Below are 27572 nucleotides of genomic sequence, written 5' to 3' on the forward strand. Positions count from 1 at the left end.
GAGTCATCAGTGTACTGGATGACTGAGGCATGTAGAGTAGAGGTATGGAGGTTGTTAGTGAAGACAGAGAAAAGTAAAGGACCAAGGATGGAGCCTTGAGGAACACCCAGTGTAACTGGTAATAGAGGAGAGAGTTCTTGCCTCCACTGTACTGCCTGCTGTCTACCGGTTAAATAGCTTTGAAACCAGGTTGTGGTGGGTTTACTAAGATTCAGTTCTAAGAGGGAATTGAGGAGCTTGTTGTGGTTAACCATATCAAAAGACTGAGACATAGTTGCCATTATTTCTGTGATTGTTTACTATATATGGGTGAAAAACATAAAGCCATGTTGAGCGTCTGTAAGAAGGTTGTGGGTGGTGAGGTAGTCCATGATTTAAGAGTGTATGCACCCTTCCAGTATTTTGGACAGGTGTGATAGTATTGCTATAGGCCGATAGTTGGTTAGCTCTTTAGAGTTACCCCCTTTGTGGAGTGGAATAATGTAAGAAATTGTCCAAATCTTAGGGACTAGATTTTCAGATACTGAATGGTTAATAAGTATGGAGATAGGGTATGAAATGACATCAGAGGCTATTTTCAAAAATTCAGCTGGAAGTTTATCAGCGGTTAGGGTGCTGGGTTTTAGTTTCTTAAGAACTATCTTAATAGTGTCAGTAGAGACAGGATAGAAGCTAAAGTCATTGTTTGTCTCATAGTAGTTTGTTGGTGGGTTGGAGGATGAACAGTTTTGAGAGTAGCTAGGACCAGAATGGACTCAGTGAAGAATTTATTGAAGAGGGTGGCAGCATTGAGTGAGGTATCAATTATAGTTGTTGGGGGAGTACGAGCTTTTCCAGGAAGGAGAATGTTGTTAATGGCTGTCCAGAATTTTTTGGGTTATTTTGATATTTAGTTTGTATATTGTAGCAGTAGATAATTTTGTCTATTTTAACACATTTTTTGACTTGTTACAGAGTTCAAGGTATGCCTGTTTATCTGTATGGGATCTGGTTTTGTGCCACTGATCCCAGGCATTATCTCTGGATTTCAGCAGGGATCTAGTCCCCTTGCTCATTCAAGGAGCGTAGGTGGACTTGACTCTAATAGTTCTATAGTAGGAGCTTGGGAGTTTAAGATATCTAGGAAGGTAGAGTTGAAGTACTGAACAGCTTCGTCCAGGTTAAGATTCTTGAGAGGAGTCCAGTTGCATTGTTTTAGTGCATTAATAAAGCAATATGATGACGTTTTTCTTGTTCCTTATTACCTGGTAGATAGTGGGCTTTTCCTGATATGTGTGATTTCATATTACAAATGTTGGTAAGTGGTCACCTATACTATCGGGGAGGCATCCTGACTGACAGATGAGAGTTGGTCTGTTTGCCAGAATCTAGTCTCTTGGTAGATCTGTCAGTTCCAGTAGGAGACTGCATTAGCTGAGAAAATCCATGGTGGTTGATGAAGTTGCTAGGAGAGCTTGGGTTACAAGTTATCCAGTCAATGTAGAAGTCGCCCAAGATGAAGGTTTCATGTTGGAGGAACTCTGAGGCCCAGTCAGGTAGGGTCTCTAGGGTGGGTATATTGTTGCTGGGTGCTATGTAGCAACCAATTATATAGATACTTTTTCAGGGGTAAATTTTTAGTTTTGCAATTATAGTTTCTACATTGCCTAATATGGGTGTTTGTATGTCCAGCTTTTCTACATTCAGTAGATTTTTAAATAGTATAGCTACACCACCTCCTTTTTTAGCTGTTCAATCATTATGTAGGATATCACAGCCAGGTGCTAGCGTTTCATTATTGGAAATGCCAGGTTTAAGCCATGTTTCAGTTACTAATATTATGTCAGGGGAACATAGGGATAGATTAGCGTGAAGGTCATGGACTTTATTGGAAATGCTTCTGACATTCATATTTAGTAAGAGTAGGTCATTAGCTGCTATGGCAGACGGTATACAGTGCCTGCCTCATCATGTGCCTGGTGTTACTCCACAAATGAAATCCCTATATTGTCTTATACGCCAGAGCACAGTGTGTGTAAAACTTAGTGATGAGCTAAAAATACAGCTGAATCTGCTGCATCAGTTATAAACTTCATACACTCAGCTTCCAGTCTGCAGCACCATGTGTTTTAATTTTTTTTTCAGATATATCAACCAAGCATACTTGCTTATCCACAATGAAGCCGGATGGCAGAGTAAATGTAAAATGCTAAAAAAATGTTATGAGCTTAAGGAGAAGATGGCAGCTTTTTCCCACAGTTGTCATCATAAGAAAGTGAATAGTTTTCTATTACTGTTCATGAAAGCAACGGCTGTGGCAGATGCTTGGTTTTGGAGACACATATTATACCATAAAGTAAGCTGAGTCATGTGCTACAAAGATGGGAAAAATCTGCTGCACAGACTGTGGATATATTAAATGCATTTCAGAAAAAATTGTATTGTTTTCCATTGATATAATGCCTGTCAAAATGGTTCACTTCCCTAGGTGACACAGCTTTACCTGTGCCATAACTGCACAAAAAAAACTGTTGTCCCCATAACTCAGAGAATCTTGACAAGGTTATTATGCATGAAGTATGGGAATTCCATGTTCCATGAGCCAAACCTCATAACAAGATACTTGCTTATGGTAAATGTAATTGTTATCGCTAGCCCAAATGAAAAGTCTGTCTGAAAATTGCTTGAAGAAATCATTATTATCAACTTCCTTTTTCCCATTTGTTGATGGGGTTGGATACCTCATTAACTGTTGCCATCTCTCTCAGTTTATTGACACTCTCCTACCTTCTTTGACAGTCATCCTCTTTGCTGGATAATCCCATTGCCTCTTATCTTCTTCCTATCTGCCTCGAATCCTTTGCACCAGATTGTATTCTGCTTTCCTGCACATGTGACTGAACAACAGCACTCTGATCTTTGACCTTCTCTGCAATTGGAGCTACTAGGGTGTCTATTCTCATGCCCTCATTTCTTAGTGCGTGCTACAGTGTAGATTCTACAACACTCTCTTAGGCACTTCATTTCCATTATCTCTAGCTTCCTAAACTGCTCTGCCTTCACTGCCTACGTTTTTGTATCATCCAAACAAACTGCTTACACCACTGTTTTCTGCACCTTAATTTTCAGGTTCTTTGTCATTCTTCTGTCATCCACTAACACTGACACTCTACGCCAGTTGGCTGCAGCCCCTCTCATTTCTAGTATTGACCTCATCTTTCAGACTTCCCTTCTCCTCAATCACCCCTCCAAAGTACCTGAAGCTGTTCAATTGTTACACTATTTTCCAGGTACATGAAATTGTTAACTTGTTGCACTATTTTCCCCTCTATCTCAATATTCACCTTCTTCTGATTTCTTCCATTTGCTGCTATTATAACTGTCTTAACTGTAACTTGTTTAATTCCATGTGCCTCCAGTTTTGGATTCCATTCCCTTATCATTTGCTGAAGTTTTGTTCAGAGTCTGCCTGTAATGCCACACTGTCTGCATACAGCAGCTTTGCTGATCTGTCCCCTCTGACCTGTTTGCTAATATAGTGCATTACTAGTATGAACAGCAGTGGGCTCAGAGCTGAACCTTGGTGCACCCCCACTCCTCCTGGGAACCCCTCCGTGAGACCGAACACTGTTTGTACTTGGGTCATTGGGTCCTTGTACATATCCTGCACTCATTCTATCCATAGTTCTGGGACATTAAACCATTACAGGACTGCCCAAATCAGCTTTCTTGGCACCTTGTCAAATATTTTCTCTAAGTCTAAGGCTGCTTAGTTGAACTCTTTCCTCATCTCTAGCTTCTTCCTGACTGCCTCATTGCAAACATCGAGTTGGTTCTGTTGTATCTTGATTTGAATCAGAGCTGCTCATCTGCCATGTTACTTTCTACTACTTGTCATATTTATCATTCACTTTCATGTAGTGTGATGGCAGTTTCATACCTCTGTACTGTCTGCAGTTGTGGATGTCCCCTTTGTTCTTGTACACAGGCATAAAAATGTTTATTCGACAATCATCTGGGATATACCTATCTCGCTATATTGCTATGAATACTGGCAGGAGCCATTTTGCAAATAAATCAGTCAACATCTTGATCATATCTGCAATTACCTAATCTGAACATGCTGCTTTCCCTGACTTCATTTTCTTTAGTGTTGTTCTTACTTCTTCTATGGTGGGCTCCTCTTCTTTCATCATAAGCTGCATCTGGTGCTGTATAGCTTCTGTGAGTTTTTCTTCATTCAGAAGCTGCTGGAAGTAATCCTTCCATCTGCCGTTGATTTTCTGTTGCTGGCATCCATTATAAAGGGTGTCTCATGATTATCTTCTTTATCTTTCTGTCGTTGACTTGTAACCTGACTGAATTTCCTTGTGTTACTTTCCAGATCATGGCTGAGTGCCTGTGAAGATTGTTCTTTGCCACTGCAGCTGTTTTCTTAACTTCTTTGTTAGCTAACCAGTATTCCTTCTTAGCCTGGTCTGTCTTTGCAGTCTCCCACTTTTTTCCTGAATTTGTTTTTTCCTTTGATGACTTCCTAAACATTTGCATTCCACTAACAGTTTTCCTTATCTATCTTGTTTATTTACATGGCTTGGTAGCACATGCGTTTTATAGTCCTCACACATACTGTTTTAAGGTCCTGTCATTCTTCCTCAACTCCACCTCTTCATTCTTGGGTGACAGAGCCCTGAGTATTTCCTTGAGCTCTTGTTCTTTCTCTCCTGTTAACATCCAGGTCTTCAGCCTAGTCCCTGTTGACCTTAAAGCTTTCTCTGACCACTGTGTGCAGCCAATTGTTGCAATTAGTAGTTTATGCTGTGGGTAAACTGGGGATAAATTTGCAATCACTGATTCTACCCCAGTGCCCTTTTCTAACTTTGAGGAATTCTACTTCAGCTGCATGTTGGCCACTCTCATATGTGACCTTGTCACTGTCGCTTGGTGAACCATGACCATGTGTTGGTCACCATCAAGCCATTTGCCAGACAGAAGTTTAAAATGGACTCTATTTTTATTCCTGTTCCTTACCCACATGGACAGAGATACCAACTCAAATTGTCCTGCCTTAATCTTGCAGGTCCTACAACTGCTGCTTAAATTAACTCTTTTTTTTGCTATCACAACCCTGGTGTGGTGGAATATAGTAAGATTATGAATCGTTCTCTGTCCTTACACTGGAGTCTGATTGCCATGAGTCTGTTGCTAATTCTGACAACATCCCTCACTGTCTTCTGAATCCCCTCTCTATCACCACAATTCCTGCACCGTTTTTAGTCCCTCCCCCAAACAGTAGAGAATGGTTCCCAAGCCAAGTGGCTTTGCTGCACTGCTCTTCCATCTTCTTTCCTGGAAACAGAGGATGCCCAGCCTAGTCTTTAAAATCATGTCATCTACTTTCAAGCTGCATCCTTTTAGCAAATCTATACTGAAATTAGCAAGCCTTAGTTCATGTCTGGCAGAGAAATTGGTTTTATGCCCTGCTTTTGCTTATCAGTGCTATCCCAAGTGACAAAAGCTGGGCAACCAAACACCATCTGGCCAGTAGCTCACTGACACATGACTGCTAGGATTTATAGTGGGTACACACTAGCCAATAGGGACACAGAGACCCCTCACACCATTAGCTGGAGTCCCTGGCATGGGTTGGAAGGAGAACATGCAAACTCCACACAGACATCATCTAGAATTCAAGATCAAATATTGTACCTTGTACATGGAAGACAAAGTCCTTAATCTTTATGCCAACCAAGCTTTGAACCTTGTACCTTGCGCATGGGAGGCAAAGACCTTAGCCATTATGGAACAAAGCATTCTTATTTTTCTGTGTGAATGTAGCCATACTAAACTCATCGGTCTTGACTCTTCTGATTTTATTTCCCTTTAGGAAAGTTTTGAGGTTAAGATACTTCACATCGTTATGATCATTTGGGAATCTTCTACAAATGAACCAGTACTGATTTTTTTTAACTTGAAACCTTTTATAAATAACAATATGAAAAAAACAGCCCAACACCAACCAGGTATCTTTGCTTAAAGTATGTAGCAGAAAAAACAACTAAAAAATAATAATAAAAAGCAAAGACAAGGCTCCAGCTTCTTTCCAAAGGCAAACTACTTTAATGGCACACACAAGCGCTTTCACAGTTAGCTTCTTCAGGTGTATCACCATGAAGGTGTGTCTGTTATTTTGGATGAATGTTCTTTACTATTTGATTTATACTTATTTGTGATCTCTTCAAACTTCTTATAAAATACGTTCCAACTACCTATTATATTTAGGTTAAACATTCCTGATTTTCAATTCCATGATTAAAATTCTTGCATTACAGTGCTGTAATCTGCTTGATAATACAGTCTACATTTGGTGGTAGTTTACCTCCCACTTTTGCCTTCCATCCAATACTCTGTATATATTGCTAGCCTATACAACATGAAATGTGTTACCACCAACACATGGGCTCTTTGACCACTTGCAAATACCCTATTCCAAAACATCTTGATCCAGTTGGTATCTAACCCAGGCCTCCAGAGCAAAAAGTGGAATTTCACTTGTGATGCCACTGACCTGAATTTGGAGACTACTTCATTTGCTAGGTGGCCTGCTGGAAAAGGTACCAATAAACACATTACAATGTCTTGCATTCACAAAAGTGTAGTGTGTGTGTGTGTGTGTGTGTGTGTGTGTGTGTGTGTGGGCACGCGTACGTGTGTTTCTGTGTATTTGCTTATGCAGGTACAAAAAGAAAGGAAAAAAAGAGGTGCCCTTTGGCTTGGCTAAGATTGTTCTGCAAAAGCTAATCTCCAACCTCAAACTCATGCTGGAAATTTCCCTCTACGCTGACCATAATGAGATCAATGTACAAGACAGCCAGACAGCGCTAAAGATTCACTTCCTTCAATGTGAGAAGATTCTGCTTTAGAATGTACATTAGAGTTTGTCCAGTTGCATGGTGTGTCAGTGGAGACAGCAGAAGACATTCATCTGTGCCTTCACTGAAAAGGAGATATGACAGCCCAGCTGGAACTTCCTGGTAAACAAAAGTATATAAAATAAAATAAAATAAAATAAAATAAATAAACAGACAATTGAAGCAGTCATGTCTACAGATGTCATGCATATCAGGCTTGAAACACAAAGGGAAAAGGTCCCCTCAGGCAAGGATGAGAATATATGCTGAGTAATTAAAAGAACAGAACAAGCTGTTTCTGTGATTACATCAGACATGTAAAGAGCAGCTATAGAAGAAGAGGTTGATCAAAATTATTTGAATACGATTCTGTTTGCAAAGCATTCATGCAGATGAGATCTGCTTGTCTGACATGGAAAAAAAGACCATTTTCTTCTGTTAATCAGTTGCAGTCAAATTAAAATATACCACACTATAAAATATTTGAAAGGCTAGCCTTTAAAGATGCATTCGTCGAGTTGCTCTGAATTTATCTCTGTGTATTATACATTATCTTGCTAGGAGATGAGCTAATGCACAGTTGCTTTGGATTATGTATGACACTAAACAGTTACATAATTGGCTCCCTAAGGCATTTCAGTAGTACCTATTGCTACCAGATAGGAGTTCTTATGATAACTAAAATAATGTTCCTATGTTCATTAACATGCTTCAAAATATGCTTAGTTTTACTTACTGGATCATGAGTTGTACTCTAGGAATTCATTAATATCCATATGAAATTTGTTTACAACTTTAAAATCATTTATTTCTTGATCTAAGGAATGTTCCTTATTGCAGAGTTATTATATATGAACGTGATGTTTGATTTTTAACTCTATCTGTCTGTATCTATCTATATCTAAATCTATACCTATCAGCCATCACTGGTTATTTTTTCTCTCTTACTGTCTTCCACCTTATCCCTTCCAAACTATCCTAATGCTTTCCTTTTCCTTACATCACCTCATGTCTACACAGTCTATGTATCAGTTTTATCTCACTACTTACTTATCTATTTTCCACCTTTCTGTCTAAATGATAGACAGACTTGGTCTAGTAGGCCAATTAGCAGCCTAGCCAATGCAAATATTAATATTTATTTTCTGTAACTATAAGGCCTAACTACGCAGCCCATGGATGAAGTTACAGATCCCCATCCACTTCGTAAGGTTGGTTTTAAATAGAGTTAGGGAGCTACATTGTTTAATGTATGGTGGGAGCATGTTCCATAGGTAGGGGATCCTTTGGGACAGATATCTATCATGACAAGAGATCCTATTTTTATTGTGATATAGGTTTAGGTCCTTAGGGTGGGAATTCACAGTATTTTTATTTTTTGGTGTTGGAGATTAAGCAGGGCTGGCTATTTCACAGCTCTGCAGGCCAGGCAGATGTCACTGTGGAAAAGCCTGCTGGAGATGATGTGATGTGACCGGGATCTTAGTTGTTCTGCATATCTTAAGGAAGTCATTTTCTTGGTTAGGAGCCCTTATAGTCCTTCTAGTTGGTGATATGTTTAGATACATACATGGCTAAGAGGGAATTGTATTAGATGTGTTTTTGTTTTTCAATGAGTACTATAAACTCATGCTCATGGTACCAGGTACTATTGCAGTTTAGACTCTCTTTTAGGATATGGCAAACAACTAGGAAGTTAATGACAGTGCCAAACTTGCAGTCATTAGTAAAGATGGTTATGTATTTAAGCTTAATTACATCTCAAATGTTTTGTGAAATTACCTTTATTTTGCCTAATATGTTTGACCTGTCCTTCATAAAATGTATGTCTTTTTCTGACCAGTCAATGAGCATTAAACTCAGTCAATAATACTAGACATTACTGTTTTATCTCTTATGTTTCAGAAAATGCATGCTGATACACAACCTGTTAGTATATAAACTTCCTAAGTGAATTACAGGAACATTTAGAAATTGACCCTGATTTGGAGCCTTTGTCCTCCTATTATTTTGCCTTTGATCAGAATAACCGAGCAAAGAATTTGAGAGATATGTACAATATTCACTACATTTATCCCATCTGAAAATATTTCTTATGGTTCATTCAGCTTAAAACTAACAATAAGCTGAGGCAGTTCTTACTCAAAATATACAAATGAAAACAGAATCTATTGTTCATAATAAAGAAAAAAATCAAATACACAGACTTCAGAGTTATAAAGTACTTTTAAAGACACCAGTAAAACTGTTTTGAGGGTGACATTTAAGCAGTAACCCACGCCTGGGTGTGGGTAATGCTGGATTTACCCACGGTTGGTGTGGTTTGGTCACGACGGTGAAGCCCGAGTGGCCAAACAAAGACAACCGTAGGTAAATCCAGCATTACCCACACCCAGAAGTGGGTTACTGCTATTATACAATGACATTATTTAATAAAAAAAAACTTACTTTTCTTAAATAATGGCATTGTATAATGCCTCCTTGCTGCCCTTCCGCAGTTGTCCAGTATTCTGTGGCAGTTCTGATGTACTGCGCATGCGTATGGTTACGCAGTACATCAGAGCTGTGTGTGCAAGCAACAGAGAAAGGAAGATCTCTGTTGCTTTTTAAAAGGTGTCTTGCTATGTCAAAAGAGTTTAACATAGCGAGATATCTTTAAAAAAAAGCAATGGAGATATTTCTTTCTCCGTTGCTTTTTTTAAAGCTGTCTCGCTATGTTAAATGAGTTTAACATAGTGAGACAGCTTAAAAAAAAGCAACGGAGAAAGGAAGATCTCCGTTTTTTTTTTTTTTTTAAGATATCTCGCTATGTTAAACTCGTTTAACATAGCGAGATAACAGCAACAGAGCTCTTCTGTTCTCCGTTGCTGTCCAACACACACACACACACAAAAAAGACATACTAATAGAAAAAAGTCTGGGCGACCGGACCTTTTTCCATTAGTATAAGTCTGATTTACAATAGGCACGCTGACCAATCAGCGTGCACATTTTGGAATATTAATGGGGGGGGGGGTCGTTGTATAATAAACATTCCCCAATAGTTTGTCATCTAGCATCGATTCTATGTTTTGATGTAAGAAGAGTGACCTTCATTTGGCAGGCCAGCTTTCTGCTAATGTAGAATTAGGACTGTGGTGTTCCTTTTTTGTCTTAGTGACTAGCTGTTATTTTTCTTAAATTCTTTTGGTGCTCTTTGTCACTGGTTTCTCAACATTCCTTGAATTTGTATATTATGAGTCTGTGTGGTATGTATAAATAGCTTTTATACAACTAAAATAATACTCATTAATGCAGACATAAATCTGGATGCATCAAAACTATAATTGTTAGGCTCTTTCTTTTCCTTTTTTATTCCATACAGTAATTCTATTTATTGCATACTAAAATTAATAAATTCTCATTCAATTGCAATTCCAATCACTTGCTTATGTGCAAGATCACCTAATCTCACCTCTGTGTATAGTGTACTTTTCTTTTCATGTGTTAATCATCTAATAGTCAGTGTTGTCAGGTGTATATAAATAGTGTACAAGCATGTGCGACAGCTACCTACACATTTACTTTGTACTATAGTTATTGTTTATTCTTTAAAACCTATCATATCTGTCTTTTTGTGCTTGTTTTCTCCTATATAAGATATGACACTCAAATTTTAGTTTAGGTAGCACTTGTGCTTCCTAAATGACAATAAAGTTTCTTTGAATCTTTGTGTGTGTGTGTGTGTGTGTGTGTGTGTGTGTGTGTGTGTGTGTGTGTGCGTGCGTGTGTATGTGTGTGCGTGTGTGTGTGTGTGTGTGTGTGTGTGTGTGTGTGTGTGTGTGTGTGTGTGTGCGTGTTTGTGTGAGTACATTTGTGTAGGTTTGAGTTGAGGAGCACTAGAAATGAGGTCATAGGAGACCCACAGGTCATGCGGAATAAGTTCTGTTTCTCAGTAAAATCTGCCAGCAATTTTTTATTACCTTAGTAACACAAGAAGGATAACCAATACTTATTTTATCAAAATGTGACATAAGAGATGCCCTGAGGACAGCATTCAAAATATTTTACTAAGACACTGCAGTACAGTAAAGGACATAAGCATCACCTGAAAGAAATGCAGTACAACATTTAAAATATTCTGAAAATAAAAATGCATTTAAAAAGAACATTACAATATTTTGAATGGCTCTTACCAAGTGTACATACGGTACAAAATATCCCAAAACAGCAGTAGCAACAGCAAAGGCCCACAATCGATATATTTTATTCCTGAAAACCCCTAGAGTGAAATACTTCTTCAGCTGAGACAGACACTGCTGCCTTCTGCTTCTTTTAACAGGAAAAGATTTTTCAGTCCTCGTTACTGGTAAAAGTGGCTTATAAGTCAATGCAAGGAAAGCCTGGATTAGCAGCAAAATGCTGAGGCCCTGAAAGATTCGAGCAAGTCCAATTTTTGCGTCTTTAGTCTTCTGTAGGATGACTGGCAAGACCATGGAAAACAAACTACTACCTCCATTCATGATGCCATTAACCAGACCCAGACGATGTCTGAAGTAGTGGCCAAGGATGACAAGGGAAGGCTGGAAAGCAAAGGAAGAACCACATCCAAACAGGATTCCATATGTGAAGTATCTAACTCCAAGGGATCTGTTAAAAAATAAGGAAGGGGAGAAAGATAGAATTTGATTTCCTGGTGTGTACATTTGTTTTCTTACTCTGTATAACAGCAAAGAGATTTTACTCACAAATAATATTGCTTGTATCTCATAAGTTTAATGACTTCCCATACTAATAACAAGTTAGTTATTAGTCTTGCTATATATTCCCACTGACATATCAATCTCATATAAACAGCTCCCAAATCAACACTTTGCAAAATGCTTTTTTTTAATTCTCAGCCACAAGCTGTTTTATTCATTTTATACTAGCAAGTATCCACAAACGTGCAACTGGCTATTGGCCTCTACCTTTGGGGTCATTTCTCCCCACCCCTTTTCCAATCGGCTCTTTACAAATATTTCACAACATCTTAAATATGTTCAGGTGCAAAAAACAAGTTTTACCGGAGTCTTGGTTATCACTCATTTAAAGACAAACTGGATTTTACGTGATGTCCATTCTCAAAGTTCAGGACTTCACTGTTAACTTATAAATAAACTTCAGTTGTTTCAACATGTACTGCACACTTTGAATTCTTCCCTAAATTACATTATACTAAGAAATGATATACCTCTTCTCAGTTGTGTGATTTTTTTAAATATGCTTCTAATTTTGTTTATGAAGACTTATGATATTAACTTTATATCTACTGGCCATACAAACTACACTTTTTTTCTGAAATTTTGATAAAGACATTCAGATAGACTCAGTAGCTGTGATAAAAGAATTTTCAAGTACACTTATACATGTAACGCCATCTGAAATGCAGAAATATACAATTTTGGGTACATTGCAGGTGCTGAGAAGAGCACTCTTGGCAAACATAAAAGACTGAAGTAATACTAATTTCATGAACTTAAATTTTACCCTGACTCAGGAATGAGTCCATTCCTATTCACAATATTAGAAGCCAAAAACATTTAGCAAATCTCATCATGTGTCCGCTATGTGCTGATTTTACTTCTATTAATATCTCTGAGCTGTTCCCCAGTGCAACATCTAGTAGTTGGCATAGATATCAACGTTCTTTTGGTACTTAACAAAACACTAGCAAGGCTGAGTTCTGCTTATAACACGATAAAAACTAACAGAAAAAAATATTTTTCTTATCACCAACATATATAATATGCTACAAAAATGTACATTTTACTAGATAAGGAAATTTACATTCCTTCCCTGAATATTTTTCAGATAGACAAGCAACAGAAGGAGAGAGGATGTTGATAACCAGAAGCCTAGCTCGTTCAACCAGTGACCTGTGCTGGTACCATAAACCAATGCCCCAGCCCCTCAGTTCTTCAACTGAATAGCAAAAAAAAAAAAAAAATGACATTCCTTCAAAACCAACCAGGTGGCCAGATGCAGAACATGCCCCCCCCCCTTCCTCCTGCCTAACTACTCGGGTCCTGTTTCTGTGCCCTGCCCTCGCTACTCCTCCATTGCATTTGTGCTCAGACCTGAGCACTGCTGTGCTCCCTGTGTGGTTTTTTAAAAAATTCTTCTTATAAACTGTAGCTACAGTTTACCCCTGCCTGCATGTAGTACTATGGCTGTCATGTTTTAACTAAGAAAAAAGAAAAAAATCTCCTTCTTATAAACTGTAACAAATAGCTACAGTTTATACTCTTCCTATACGGAGGTGCTCAAGTTTTAGTTAAAAAAGATTTTTTTTTTACTTTTAAACTGTAGCAAGAAGTTGCTTCAGTTTAGACCACACAGGGAATGCTAAAATTCTCAGGTTTCACAGCAAACACAATACTGGCTTTTAAAAGCCAGTACTGCATTACAGATGGGGATCAGCTGATAGTTCCCCCAAAAACTCTGCAACCCAGGCAGTTGCCCCTCTTGCCCCACACTAGCTACACTAGTATTGGTAAGTGCAGGGAACTTTTCTCACTCAGCCAGTATTCAAACATTTTCAGCAATATTTTCAAAAGGCTTCTAATATCATCATATAAAACAGAATTGGTTTAGCATTAACAGGAATAACTGACCCCCCCCCCTCAGAAAAATACTGTTTAAGGATCCAGTATGAATAGTCGTGTGCCATTTGCCTGACACAAGATTATGAAAAATAAAATGTTTAAATCCTTAGGAGGTCCCAAGTTGAAAAACCTGACTCTCTCAAAGTCAAACAAAATACAAAAACAAATTGCTTTACAGGGTGCAATCCCCATCAACTTTATACATACACAAACACATATATATATATATATATATATATATATATATATATATATATATATATATATATGTGTGTGTGTGTGTGTGTGTGTGTGTTAATTCTGAAGTTGTTCAAACCTAGAAAGAAGAGAAAAAGAGTGTAAAAAAACGATAAAACTGACTTTCCTTCACTTCACAAAGTCTAGCAAACAGAACATTTCCCTATATGCATGAATCAAGTATATTCATCATATTTTTTTAACTCTAATTTCTGAAGATCTGGTACAGATACATACCTAAAACTAAGGCAGCAATATAACATCTACAAGCTGACATGCAAGCATAGAGAAATAGTTGTACGGGATGTACAAAGCTGGAGTTATAGAGGTTTGTTTACAAAAAGTTATGAAAAATGCAAAATATTTCTATGTTTACATTAAAATGTAAAAAATAGTGTGTGATACTATCACATTGAGGGTGGCAAATGGAAACAGTGGGTGTTAGTACAAAAAAATTACATTAGTACATGATGGAAATGTGAAGTCGCTCAGATATTAATATTTTTTTGGTAAAGTAGTTTTTACAATTAGCTATATTTTCATAAATGCATTAATTTCATAAAAACGCTTTGTCCTACAGGAGAACAAATGCTGTCATCTTATAAAAAATATTAAGGCGCACAATGCTCTCGCTGATAATTGCCATATAACTTACATGTTTCTGTAGATTAGTGTCATTTTGCAATATTCTGAAAATATTGTATGCTTAATTTGCATAGATACTATAATATCAGAAAACAGCAGTATGCTGCCCTTGTTATACATAAGCACTTGAATATGTGAACAATTTTCTCACTGATATCTTGGAAGCATCTTGCACACTTAACAGAGGTATAGCCTTTGTTTGACCATAACACTGGCAATTTTTGGCAAATAAAATACAATTTTTCTTTCTGCAATTAAAAAATCAGCATTTACAGACATTCTTTTGTTTGATACTAACACCTCTGCATAGCCCACCATTGTCTGACAAAGAGTTTTCACATTTTACATATTTTCACTCATTTTTATCAGATATTGCAAATCTTATGAAGTGTGTTTTCAGTTAAGGATTTAGGAGAACAGCTCTCAGGAAGCAATTGCTTTCTTGGCTTAGAAAACCTCAGAAAGCAAGGGAATTACTTATACTCTTGCTGCTCAGAGCTGAATAAGTTAAGACAACATTCCGCTGAAGACAGCACACTCTTTTCTGCACTGTTGTTGTTTCAGAGGCATGGGCAGCAATGACTCATAAATATTTCAATGTCTCTACCCATTCCTGAGGACTATACCTGATACTATGGGATCAACTCCTTGCTTGGCACTCATTGTAGGGGGCTCCTGATGTGACTCTGAAGTGTGCAGCAGATATGGTGGTAGGATGATGCTTGTCTGCACCATACTACAGCAGTGATACATCACACTTGAGTTCTCAGCCTTTTTCTTTCTTTTTTTCTCTGCCTGAACTTAATGACTGCTCTTAAAATACTGATGTTGATGCTTAACCATATCATGCTGGGCAGGACATCATTTCTGAACAGCCATTTGTTTGTAGGTTCATAGTCCACAGCTGTATAGCTGTAAATACTCAGACAGGTTATAAATTAGAAGCTGTTGCTACCATGGTTATGAATGATGTTCAAGCCTCACTAACCCAGCTGGCACATGTAGAGCTTACACGGGCCACACTCCATTTCCACTTGCTTAGTGGCCAATGCTCCTGTGTCATTGGGGGCTTGTGAACTGTAAATGGCTCTGATATGTGTAGTGTATCGTATAAATGTTCTATGCAACCACCCATTGTGCTTACAAATACCGTCGTTTATCTGTAGGAAATTTTTAATCACAGACAAAGTGAACCTTTGCAGAAGAGGCTTATTCACTGGGAACAGTCTATATGCAAAAGGAACTAAAACTACTGTTTTGTTGTATGTCATGAAAAAACGAAGGAGTGAGCCATGTTTTCTGCTTTTGCTTTCAAAATTGTCATCTTAATAGGATCATAGGTGTACATTAGGCTAACAACCCCTGGGACCTTTATAAGCCTAGCCATGCATTCCAAATGTATCCCACAAGTTTATATGCTTTCCTTTGTAAGTCTAGCCAAGCTTCCCAAATGTATCCCACAGTTTCAAGTGTCTTAGAGGTTATTTCAAGGAGTATATGTTATTTAGGACAGGATTTACAGGCTGCCTCTTTCCTTTAAAAACATAGGCGCTAGACCCAGATACACTTCTGATTTCCCATCCTCTGTCCAGTTTTTTTTTTTTTTGAATAGGGTTAGGGAAGAGCTCTGCTTCACATGGATAGGAAGCCTGTTCCAGAGAAGGAGAATTTTTCTGAGACGCAGACCCATCTCTCCAACATTTCCTATTTATGGTGCAAGCAAAGTTTAAAACACTAGATTTAGTAATTCTGATGCTATTCATATTCTGCGGATATGCAAAAGGTCCATCAGAGTGGGATCAAAGTATGCCTTATATGCTAGCCATAGACTACCTCTCAAAGAGGCACAAATCACCTCTCAGTATTCAAAAAATATGGCATGCTTAATTATCAAAGTTGCACAGCCTGCCCACTGTGGTTTTGGCATGCATTAGAATCTGAAAGACAGAAAACTTTCATTAGAGTAGCATTACAACAAACCTGAATTTATTTATTTATTTTGTTGACAGCAATGGTCAAATAGTAATATATAATAAATCATCCAAGAGCAAAAGTACAGCATAAGAAGAAATGTGGAATGTTGACATACTTTATTATGTGCATAGTTTGTCTCAGTTTACAGCTCTTCCACTACATTTGTAACAAAAAGCACAATGTAAGTGCACTTTTTAGCTGATTATCCAGATATGGTGCTCAACAAAACTTTAACAGGAAATGTCATACTGTTTAGAAATACAACGCTGCATTGGTAGGGGGCACACAAATTGGCCTACCTGGGTATCTGAATGTGCAGGGTGCAAAAGGTAGGTACTAAATTGTACTATGTTTGACTTCTGTAAGGTCTGAGTATATGATTTTTGCTCAGGGTGACAAAAAGCTACATATTCCTGAAGAAAGCTTTGCTCTATTTTCATTGGAATGATACCTGCACCAAAAATCCTTATACAGACAATGGCAATATGACCCTTCTAATTTTGGTGTTGAGTTGTGCATAAATTCTTAAGCGCAGGGTACATTTAAGCCTGTGCTGGTGGCATAAAGGGATAGATCTCTGACTGCAGTCCATGTGACTTGAGGTCAGTTATGCAAGCCTGTCCTGAGGAGAGAGACTGTACTGGTTGGTGATCTCGTTGAGCCCTGGGGTTCCTAGAGCTCACTACATTAGATATGCATGAAGGCTGGGAGCCATTACTGCTATACAGGCTATACAGGTTCAGCATAGGCACATCCTCATAGTATACCTTATTGCCCATGCAGTCTGTGATGACCCACCACTGGACCAGTAATCAAGGAGCCTCAATCCTCACTACTCACAACAGTGGGAGACATTCACTGAGAACATTACAACTACACACATTATTTCCAGATGCAGCACTCTGTATCAAGTGGAATTTCCCTTAAGAGTACACAGAGACCACCATCAGTCCGGGGGCTGGTTTCACCCTCTTCCTCCAGATCCCCAGTAAGACTCCGCATTGGCACAGCTATAGAGTTGAGATCTTAGCTGAGTGACCAAGCCAAGACCTCCAGCACCCTCTCTGTCCAACCAGCTGACACACACACACTCTCTGAGGTTTGTTTTACAGACACACACACACACACACACACACACACACACACACACACACACACACACACACACACACACACACACACACACACACACAGCTGGGAAAGGATGGCACAGGTTTACTAGCTAAGCCCCCTTCTGCTCAGACCATACCTTGCAACTGTACAGATTTTCGCACAATGTCCACATTTTTGCTTCATATTTTTGGTCTGTTCCTCATAAAAATTGTTTCTTTTACAAATCACTGGGATGCTGCAAAGATTAAAGTCACTAAATAGTGGCATGCTTTTGAGTTTCAGACTTCATATCCTTCAGAAAATGCATGCTAACACAAATCATGTTATTCTAGCAACTCTCTAAGTTTATAATAGCAATATTTAAAATGTGTCCCTATTTTTGGGCCTTTGTCCCCCCATTATGTTAAGGTTTGTCCAGATTTCTTATGCTAAGAGGTTGACAGGTATGGCCAAGACTATAGGGTAGTTATCACTGCCACCGGTCTCAGCTAGTTTAGGGCCCTTAACAAAGGGTGTCCAATTTTACTGTGTAATATTAATATTAACAAATACAGTAGTTTGACGAAGAGCAAGGGTATTAGGAGTGGCCCACACAGTGTCACCAAATAAATATGCAAGTACTCTCAAAAAGTACAGTTTTGTACCTACCATAAATGTAGATGTCTGAGAGGTATGCATCTGCAGTCCTAACAAATGGGTTGTCCTGCCTCAGGCAGCCCTTCGGTCGGCCGGATTCCAAAGTCTGGGTCTGGCCTCGGCTGATGTCGCACTTCACCCGACGTCATAGCTGCTGTCAATTGGGTATAAAGGCATCAGCCGACGCCATTTTCCTCAGTGTTTCTTACCCCAGATGCCAGGTGCCCTCTAGGAAGGCTAAATTTGGATAAATGCAAATGATTCCAAACAGTAGAGAGCAAACAAAAATAAACATGTATGTACATATATACAAACAAATACACCATAATAGATTCCTCCAGCTAGCTACAAGATGGGCAAATACCCTAGGAGTACCACAGAGGGGAAGGAGGGTGGGTAATCCTGACTGCAGATGCATACCTCTCGGACATCTACATTTATGGTAGGTACAAAACTGTACTATGTCCTTCAAGGATGCATCTGCAGTCCTAACAAATGGGTAGAATACCATAGCCAAACTGGGCGTGCAGGCACTAAGAAGATTATGGTGTAGTTAAGATCCCTTGCAAAACAGCAGTGGCAAAACCTGCTCGGGATCTGGAGTATAAAGGCAGATTATAATGCTTGGCAAATGTATGCACGGAGCTCCAAGTAGCAGCCTCTAAAATGTCTTTGGTAGCCACTCCTCGTAAGAAAGCTGTAGTAGTGGCTGTAGCCCTTGTGGAGTGAGGTCTGATGTTTTCTGGAGTTGTCTTTCCATGAAAGGAGTAACAAAATCTAATGCAATTTCCTATCCATTTTGAGATTGTCTGTTTTGAAATTGCTTTTCCTTCCATTCCTGCTGCATATGCTACCAGAAGCTGGTCAGTTTTCCTATTGTTCTTGGTTCTGTCCAGGTAGTAGCGCAATTGCCTTTGTACATCCAAGGTATGCAGTAGTCTTTCCCCCCTGTTCTGTGGGTTGGGGAAGAATGTTGGTAGGTGGATTGCTTGGTTCAATGATACCCTGGAGACCACCTTTGGCATAAAGGTAGGGTTAGTTCTCAAGGACACTCTATCCTGATGGAAGATAAGGAAGGGCTGTACTGCCATTAATGCCTGTAATTCAGAAACCCTTCTTGCTGAAGTGATTGCAAGCAGGAAAGCAGTTTTCCAAGATAAGAACTGTAATTCTGCTGTTGCTGCTGGTTCAAAGGGGGAAGTGTTAACTTTTCTAGCACAAAGTTCAGGTCCCACGTAGGCAAAGGTGGCTTCCTTGGAGGCTTTACATTTTTAATTCCTCTCAGAAACTGCCTGAGTAGAGGATGAGAGAAGACTGGATGATCCATGTTATATTCTGCTGAAATTGCTGATGCATGAATCTTGATGGAGGAGTAAGACAGGCCATTGTGGAAAAGTTCTGCTAAATATTCCAGGATGTTAGCTATGTTTGCCAATGATACATTTTCTCCTTTTGCTGCACTCCAAATGAGGTATCTTTTCCATTTTGCTGAATAAGTCTTCCTTGTGGAGGGTCTGCGAGCCTCCAGGATAATGTCTTTAACCCTCTGAGATAAATCAGGGTTATTTTGTTTTATGTAAGATTCCAAGCAGCTAGCTGCAGTGTTTTCAAGTTTGGATGCAGGATCTTGAAGTTGTTCTGTGTTAGTAGCAAAGGAACTAGAGGTAGAGGCCATGCGTGTGCCCGAGACATACTCCTCAGAAGCGGGTACCAATGCTGCCTCGGCCAGTCTGGAGCTATCAGTATGATCCTTGGGTGATCTTCTTTGATCTTCAGTAGCACTTTGTGCATCAAAGGAAGAGGTGGGAATGCATATGCTGTTAGGTTTTCCCATCTGAAGGATAGGGAGGCCACCTTCCAAGCAAGTGGGTGGTATGTCCTTGTGCAGAATTTTCTCAATTGGTGGTTGTGTGGGGATGCGAACAGGTCTATTTCTGGTATCCCCCATTTCCTTGTAATGGATTTGAAGATGTCCGGATGCAGCATCCATTCGTGGGCATCCGTGGTAGTTCTGCTTAAGGTGTCTGCTAGTATATTTTCTTTTCCTGGCACAAATATGGCCTGGAGCTGAATGTTGAGGTTCAGGGCCACATTCCACAGGTCCATTGCCATCCGGCATAGAGGATATGAATGTGTGCCTCCCTGCTTGTTGATATACCACATAACTGTGGTGTTGTCCGTCCTTATCAGCAAATGACCTTGTTGAAGAAATGGTCTGAATGTCTGAATTGCCTGTTTCACTGCCAGCATCTCTTTTTGATTTATGTGTAGGTTCAGCTGGTCCTGTGTCCATAGGCCTTGTATACACTTGTCTGCCATGTGTGCCCCCCAACCGAGGTCTGAGGCGTCCGTGGTGATAGTCTGGCTTGGGTGAGGGCTGTGGAAAGGCAGTCCTTTGTTCAACTGACAGGCCTGAGCCCACCACAAGAATTCTTGCTTCAGGCATGGAATTATTGGAATTTGGGTTTCTAGGCTGTGCTTGTGCTGAGACCATAAATTCCTTAGGTACCATTGCAACTTCCTCATATGTAGTCTGGCATGTGGGATCAATATTATGCAGGATGCCATGTAACCCAGGGCTTGCAGGACTTTCCTTGCTGTAAGCTGGTTCTGCGTTGTTAATGCCATGAAATAGAGTGGTAGTTGTTTTTGCTTTTCTGCTGTGAGAAATGCCATTTGATTTGATGTGTCCAGTTCTGCACCCAAGAATGTAATCCTTTGGGATGGTACCAGCCTTGACTTTTTTATGTTGACTGTGTATCCCAAGGCCTGCAGTAGGTGAATAACCTTTTCCAAATCTTTTGTTAATTTGATCTTGTTGTCTGCTTGTATCAGGCAGTCGTCCAGGTATGGATAAATTTGAATTCCCTGAAGCCTGCAATGAGCAATTACTGATGCCAGGCATTTCGTGAATACTCTGGGTGCAGTAGATAAGCCAAAGGGCAATGCTGAGAATTGATAATGCTCTGATCCTGCAAGAAATCTGAGGTATCTTCTGCAATCTGGTCGAATAGGGACGTGCAGGAATGCCTCCTTGAGATCTAGAGTCACCAGCCAAGACTCCTTGCCCAGCATGGGAAGAAGTTGCTGTAGGGTCAGCATTTTGAATTTTGGAACAATGAGATATGTGTTCAGAGTGGACAGGTCGAGAATAGGTCTCCATTGGTTTTCTTTTCTTGGCACCAGGAAAAGTCTGGAATAAAATCCTTGTCCTTGTTCCATAGCCGGTACCTTTTCTATAGCTCTCATCCTTAGTAAGTGGTTGATTTGTCCTAGAGCATTTGTTTTTTGGTTTGGTGGTAGGTTTGGCATTCCTCTCTTCCCTGGTAGAGTATGGAAGTGAAACCTGTAACCTTTGTCTATTGTCTGTAAAATCCATTTGTCTCCTGTAATGTAATGCCAGTTTACTGAAAATAAGGCTAGCTTTCCGCCTAAGGGAGCTTCCAGTTGTTCCCTGGTAGGCGGTATCAGAGCCAAGTCACTGTGACTGTCCTGTGGAAGTGGTAGTAGCTGGATCTGTGGCAGTACTTCTCTGGTTGTTAGGCTGCCACTGACGTCCCCTGTAGGCACCTCTGGATTGACCTCTGCCTCTTGAGCGCCTATTTCTGCCTCTCTGTGCTCTGGTGGTGTCTGGAAAGGACCAATTCTTCGAAGGCCAATTTCTACTAAACCTTGGAGGCTGGACCTGTAAGAAATCCTTGACTGTTTGGACAGATTTTGCTTTTTCTTCCACCTTCTTTAACACTTGCTGTGCAGGGGAGCCAAACAAACTGAGTTTCTCCATGGGAGCATCTAGGAGCTTTGACTTTACATGGTCTGGTAAGGATTGCTCTTTTAACCATGCATGCCTTCTGATCACTGTACCAGTCATAGCTGATCTAAAGGAAGCCTCCAGTGCATCATAGCCGCATTTTAAGGAGTGATTACTGACCTGCTGAGTGTTATGTACCAAATCCTGAAGGGACTTACGGTCTATAGGTTCAGGAGAGGATAGTTTTTTTATTTAGCTGATCTAACAAAAATTCCTGATACTGAATCATGTGGAATTGACAGTTTAAGGCCCTAGCCGAAAGAGTAGCAGAGGTATAAACTTTTTTACCCCATCTCTCTAATGCTCTAGATTCTCTTTCAGAGGGGAGGGGGTTTTTGGCAGTTGCTACAGCTTTGGGACCCTGAGAAATAGTTTCAGGATCTGCAATAGGAGCCTTATACAAGTGATAATGTGTGTCCGGGACCCTGTAGTATCTGTCGGGCTTAGCAGGGGCCGGGGGAAGGGCCCCGAGACACTTGCGGTTGGCTTAACCGTGGTTTCGGCCGAAACCGCGCACCGTGAGTGTCGGTCCTTTTCCTTACGCTTTTTAGCTAATTGTGAAGTCGGAGTCTCCGACGGCATTTTGTAAGCAAAAGCAGGACCAAAAAACTCCTCAAGAACTCCGACCGACGTCTAAGTGTCCGTCGGTTGAAGGAAGCACAGGCTAGACAAGCTGCTATGTCGTGGTCTGGGCCTAAGCAAGGAAGGCAGTAAGAGTGGAAATCCTTATGAGGTATTTGTTTCCCACAAGTTAAACAATTATTTACTTTTTCTGACATCGGCTGAGGCAAGAAAGAGTCCCCAACGGGGTACTTAGCTTTTTTAGAAGTCTTCGGTAGTAGAAATCTCTGGATCTGACCGACCGGCACTTGCGAACAGCTTCTGCTTCGGGCACTGCGCGGCAAGAAAGACTGAGGAAAATGGCGTCGGCTGATGCCTTTATACCCAATTGACAGCAGCTATGACGTCGGGTGAAGTGCGACATCAGCCGAGGCCAGACCCAGACTTTGGAATCCGGCCGACCGAAGGGCTGCCTGAGGCAGGACAACCCATTTGTTAGGACTGCAGATGCATCCTTGAAGGACATCTTTAAATATCTCTACACAGATCAGCCACAATAAAAGGTTTAAATATACCTTATAATAAATAATAAAATAACAAGACAGTACTAAATATATATATATGTGTGTATATATATATATATATATATATATATATATATATATATATATATATATATATATACATACACACACACACACATATATATATATATATATATATATATATATATACATATATATATATATATATATATACATATATATATATATATATATATATACATATATATATATATATATATATATATATATACACACACACATATATATATATATATATATATATATACATATATATATATATATATATATTCACAGAGACATCATACTTCAAAACCACAGGAAATATTTAAAATAACATTGCAGTACTGGCTCACACAAATAAAGAAAAACATCTAAACTAAACTTCACTATTTTGCTGACTGAATCTAAGAGAATTATACTGTTCCCTAGAAACTTACTTCATTAGAGCAAGGCAGATGTTGTGAATGGCTCTTGTTGTCAGGTCCTAGACAGAATGCAGAATGCTCTGTCTTACTAAGAGACTTCTCAAATTAATATCTAAAATATTACTGCTGGGATAGCTTGCAGAATTTCATCATTTCTGGTATTCTGACTTCTAGTTCCCAGGTCAATACCCCATTGCTAGAAGCTGGCAGCATTAAGCATCTACCTGTAAAACATTTGCTCAGATATTTGGCAGTTGCTGGAAGTCATAAAACAATTGCATTCCTTCATGCTTCAAATGTAGCAATTAGTTCACTCCAAGCACAATACAGAAAGCTTCTTAGTACAGACTTTCTGTCTCTAGCTGTGCTGAAAACTTGAGAGATGGCCTCTTTATTGCATAGCCTATAAAGTGATCTGATTTCAGATATTTTTTTCTAAACTTTGCTGGACTGAGGTTAACCCTCCAGTTTCCTCTGTTAAGGACATACATTTAAACAGTTACAACAGTGCAGGTACATTTCTGTTCTCTGCCAGTAGGGCAAACTGTGGTTACATTTCAAACACAGCGCTCTACAAATACCTTTTCAACCCACACGTCTGTACAAACATTTTGATATGCACATGATATACAGTTCTAATACAAGCGTTTTATATAAATCATTTTGATATTCACCAATGACATATAATTATTTACAAAATTCCAGCTAGTTCTGCTTGCAGTATCTCTTTTCGTCATGCAGCCTAGCAGCTTTTAAGATGTCAGCAGCATTCTGGAAGGAGATATGGGTGAAAGAAAAAGCCTTACCAAGGTCCTAGGAGTGAAAGATCCTCATCTGGCTCATTTCAGTCTGCAATAACTGGATAGATTAATTCCTCCCAACAGTCTGCACATGGAGTTTGATATACCTTTGTGAAGGACTGGCAGGGGGACTCTCCCAATGTGGGTCAACATGGTGAGCTGTCGAAGGTATGGGCAATACAGGGTTGAACCATCTGGGGCAGGCACTGGGGAATTCTTAAGTGGGGAGGCACAAATGACCAAAAAATGTATAATTCCCTAAGAGTTTTACTAGGAACTGTCAGAGTGATTGAGATATGGCTTCTTATACATAATGTACTACAGGTAGGTTTGTGCAGGCATTTCACAGTGGCTCTCTGCAAACGTGCATTACATTTGGATTTGTTAGGGGTGCTTCATTATTTTCAGAGTGGGGGATACATTGCATGCTTAGAATATAAGTCAAATATCTTGCTATTTCAGAACAGTTGGAGGCATTGCTGACTAAAGCATATGGCCTGTTGTAAACAAACAAAGCCATGAATTTTCTTTTTGATGATAGGTGTAGGTAGTAATGAAAACAAAAATAATTTTCTTTGGCTGGGTTTGCATCTTTACTGAAGGTACATATTGTGATAGAAGCCCTGAGATAGTTACATTAAAGAATTGTTTTATTAAATTAAAGAATATGACATAGTATGATTTTTTTTTCCTGAATGCCCAGATGGTAAAATTGTTCTTCATCTAAAGCCTATATATTTAGGTTAGATTTTATTTTCTTATTTTTTTCCTGTGTTTTTTCAGTAGAATTTATTGCACTTGCTGGGGGCGTGTGTTGCTTCACTTGTGAGGTGGAGGCTTCATTCTGGAAGTAGATGTACAAGGGGGTTATATAACTCCAAAAATACATGCTACCTCTTTGCAGAATCCTTACTCTTTGTTTTCCTTTTTGCAGAGAAAAAGCATGAAAAGGGATGGACTGAATTGAGGTAAGTGCAACATCCACTTCACACACGAAGGATGAATTTCTTTTTAAAAACGCCCTGTTCATTTTCTTTATGCAATAAGGCCTGCAGCTGGAAAAACAATGTTGTAGCTGAAGTAGGAGTCACTAAGAAGACAGGCTTCCAAAGGTAGCCGTTTGATTTCAAATGAACTGACAAGTTTGAGAGGAGGTAAATGTATAGTTTTCATTTACAAAATTAATTTCCCAAGCTGAAGCTATGAGATCTCTGGGGTTCCTAGGTGTAATAAATTTGTCTGATACTGTCTGACTACAGTATTAGCAAATAAGAAAGGCTCCATCAGTATACAGGCTGAAAATGGCAGAGGGCTGCAATATTAAATAGCAGTAAGGAGCTAAGCATAATGTTGTACAGAGATACAGCTTGAGAAACTGAAATTGCATTTAAGCTAACAGACCTCTTTTGACATCTAATAGAAACTCTTGTCCATTTGTTTAGGTAAACTCTTCTCATATTTGGTACCTTTGCTTCTTTACAAATAAGGAAGACCTCAGCAGAGAAGAGAGCGCTTTTAGAAATCAGTCTGAAATATTCAAAAGTGTCTGACAGTGAAGGTATGGCATCTAGGTCCAAGGAAGGCATTATACCACTGTATTCAGCATTCATCAGACCTATCATTGAGTACAATGCCAATTTTGGTATGTACCTAACCAGGTATATCCGACAATTGGAATGTCTACAGAGGTTCCTCACTAAAAGAATACAGGGCATAAGTAACATGCCCTTTGCAGACTGCCTAAAGGACCTATCCTTGTATTCTGTCTCCTATAGGGTGTTGAGGGGAGATCTATGCTTGGCATACAAGGCATTGTTAGACCCCACTCTGACAGACCTCCTGCATAACTCTGCACCAGAATTATCCATTTAAAAGACTTAAACCTTGCCTGTCATATAAATAGGACCTGCTGGAGAGACATATATGTATCACAGAGACTACCCCTTCTCTGGTACAGGCTCCCCATCCATGTGAAGCAAGAGTTCCTCCCTAACCCAATTCAAATGTAACTTGGACAGTTGGATGGGGAACAGGAAATTCATCCCTGGCTTGGCATCTATGTCTCTAATGGACACAGGTAGCCTGTAAATGTTTCATCTTCCAGGCCCCTGCGTGTAAATGTTTAATCTCCCAAGCCCCTGCTTACACTTATCAAGAGTACCAGAATGAGATTTGGGATGCATACCTAGGCTTAAGAAGGCCCTTGCGGTCATTAACCTAGTAAATACCCATGACCCTATGAAATTTGACTTTCTGACAGGAAATTTCCTTGTTCTGTTTATAATTACTTATGAAGAGGTGGTGTGAAGGGAATTTCCATTAACATCTGAGTTAGCAGAGTCACCCATGACTGTCTTAGCTAAAAAGGATATTAGAAAAATATTTATTCTGTCTCTGTTTACCTTTAACCTAAATATTGCTATTATAAATGTATTAATGTGTGAGAAAATTATCATGTAGAAGAAACTGAGAAGACATTTGGTACTGCTAGAGGACAAGGCAGTCTGGAACAGAATGCTGGAAGGTTCATGTGTAATGGAAACATAGCCATCTCTTCATACCTCAAGTTTTTATTACATACAGAAAAAAACATGTTCTGTCAGTCTTCACTCATGAGACACTGACATTCTTCTGTTTAGGGAGTCTTCTATAATGTTTTATTCAACTGGCATGCTGATAGCTTGCAGAGTTGTTTAATTTGACTTTCATTTCCATGACAATGACTACCAATCTCCAGTACTTATAAGGGAGGGTACCTCATTGCTTGTTTATGTGATGTTGCCTGTGACTGTTTGAGCTCCAGACTGAAAAAAAAAAAAAGACTGGGGAGATTTTTACATCCTGCTGAATTGCCATAATTTCTTCTACATTGTTTTCCTTCTCCCGAGGCAGTGCTAAAAGTCCTTGTATCTTTTGTCCCAGAAAGGGTGGTCCTCCATGCATAATCTTAAGTATTCATAGTCAAAGGTTATCTGAGAAAAGAGGTAAGAATGAGAGATCCTGATTCAGGTATACATACTGGATCCATCAAAGAAAACTCATTTACTAGAAATGGCAGCAGATGAACTATTAAGTCTATTGCTTATGATCTCTGGTTCCATTAGTTTGCAGGCTACCAGTGGAATTTTTTCGTGTGGATTCTTGCATTAGAACCTAGTGGAACTGAGGATGTCATGGATCCCAATGACATCACAAATATTTTGGTTAACTGGATAATAAGTGAGTTTTCTTTATTACAGGATTAAATATGCCCATCATCAGTGAGTTGAC

At 39.3% G+C, this 27572-nt stretch overlaps 1 protein-coding gene across 1 annotated transcript in view; it reads right to left on the bottom strand.

Moving 5' to 3' along the window:
* Positions 1-27572, bottom strand: part of SLC16A2 (solute carrier family 16 member 2) — a 748609-nt gene that overhangs the window by 161953 nt on the left and 559084 nt on the right. The window contains exon 3 of the mRNA XM_044057669.1: positions 11063-11516. Within this exon, the coding sequence (XP_043913604.1) occupies positions 11063-11516 (454 nt within the window). The remainder of the gene's footprint in view (positions 1-11062; positions 11517-27572) is intronic.

This window comes from Protopterus annectens, chromosome 15.part0 (genome assembly GCF_019279795.1).
Source record: "Protopterus annectens isolate FY-2018-M chromosome 15.part0, PAN1.0, whole genome shotgun sequence".
Taxonomy (NCBI): domain Eukaryota; kingdom Metazoa; phylum Chordata; order Ceratodontiformes; family Protopteridae; genus Protopterus; species Protopterus annectens.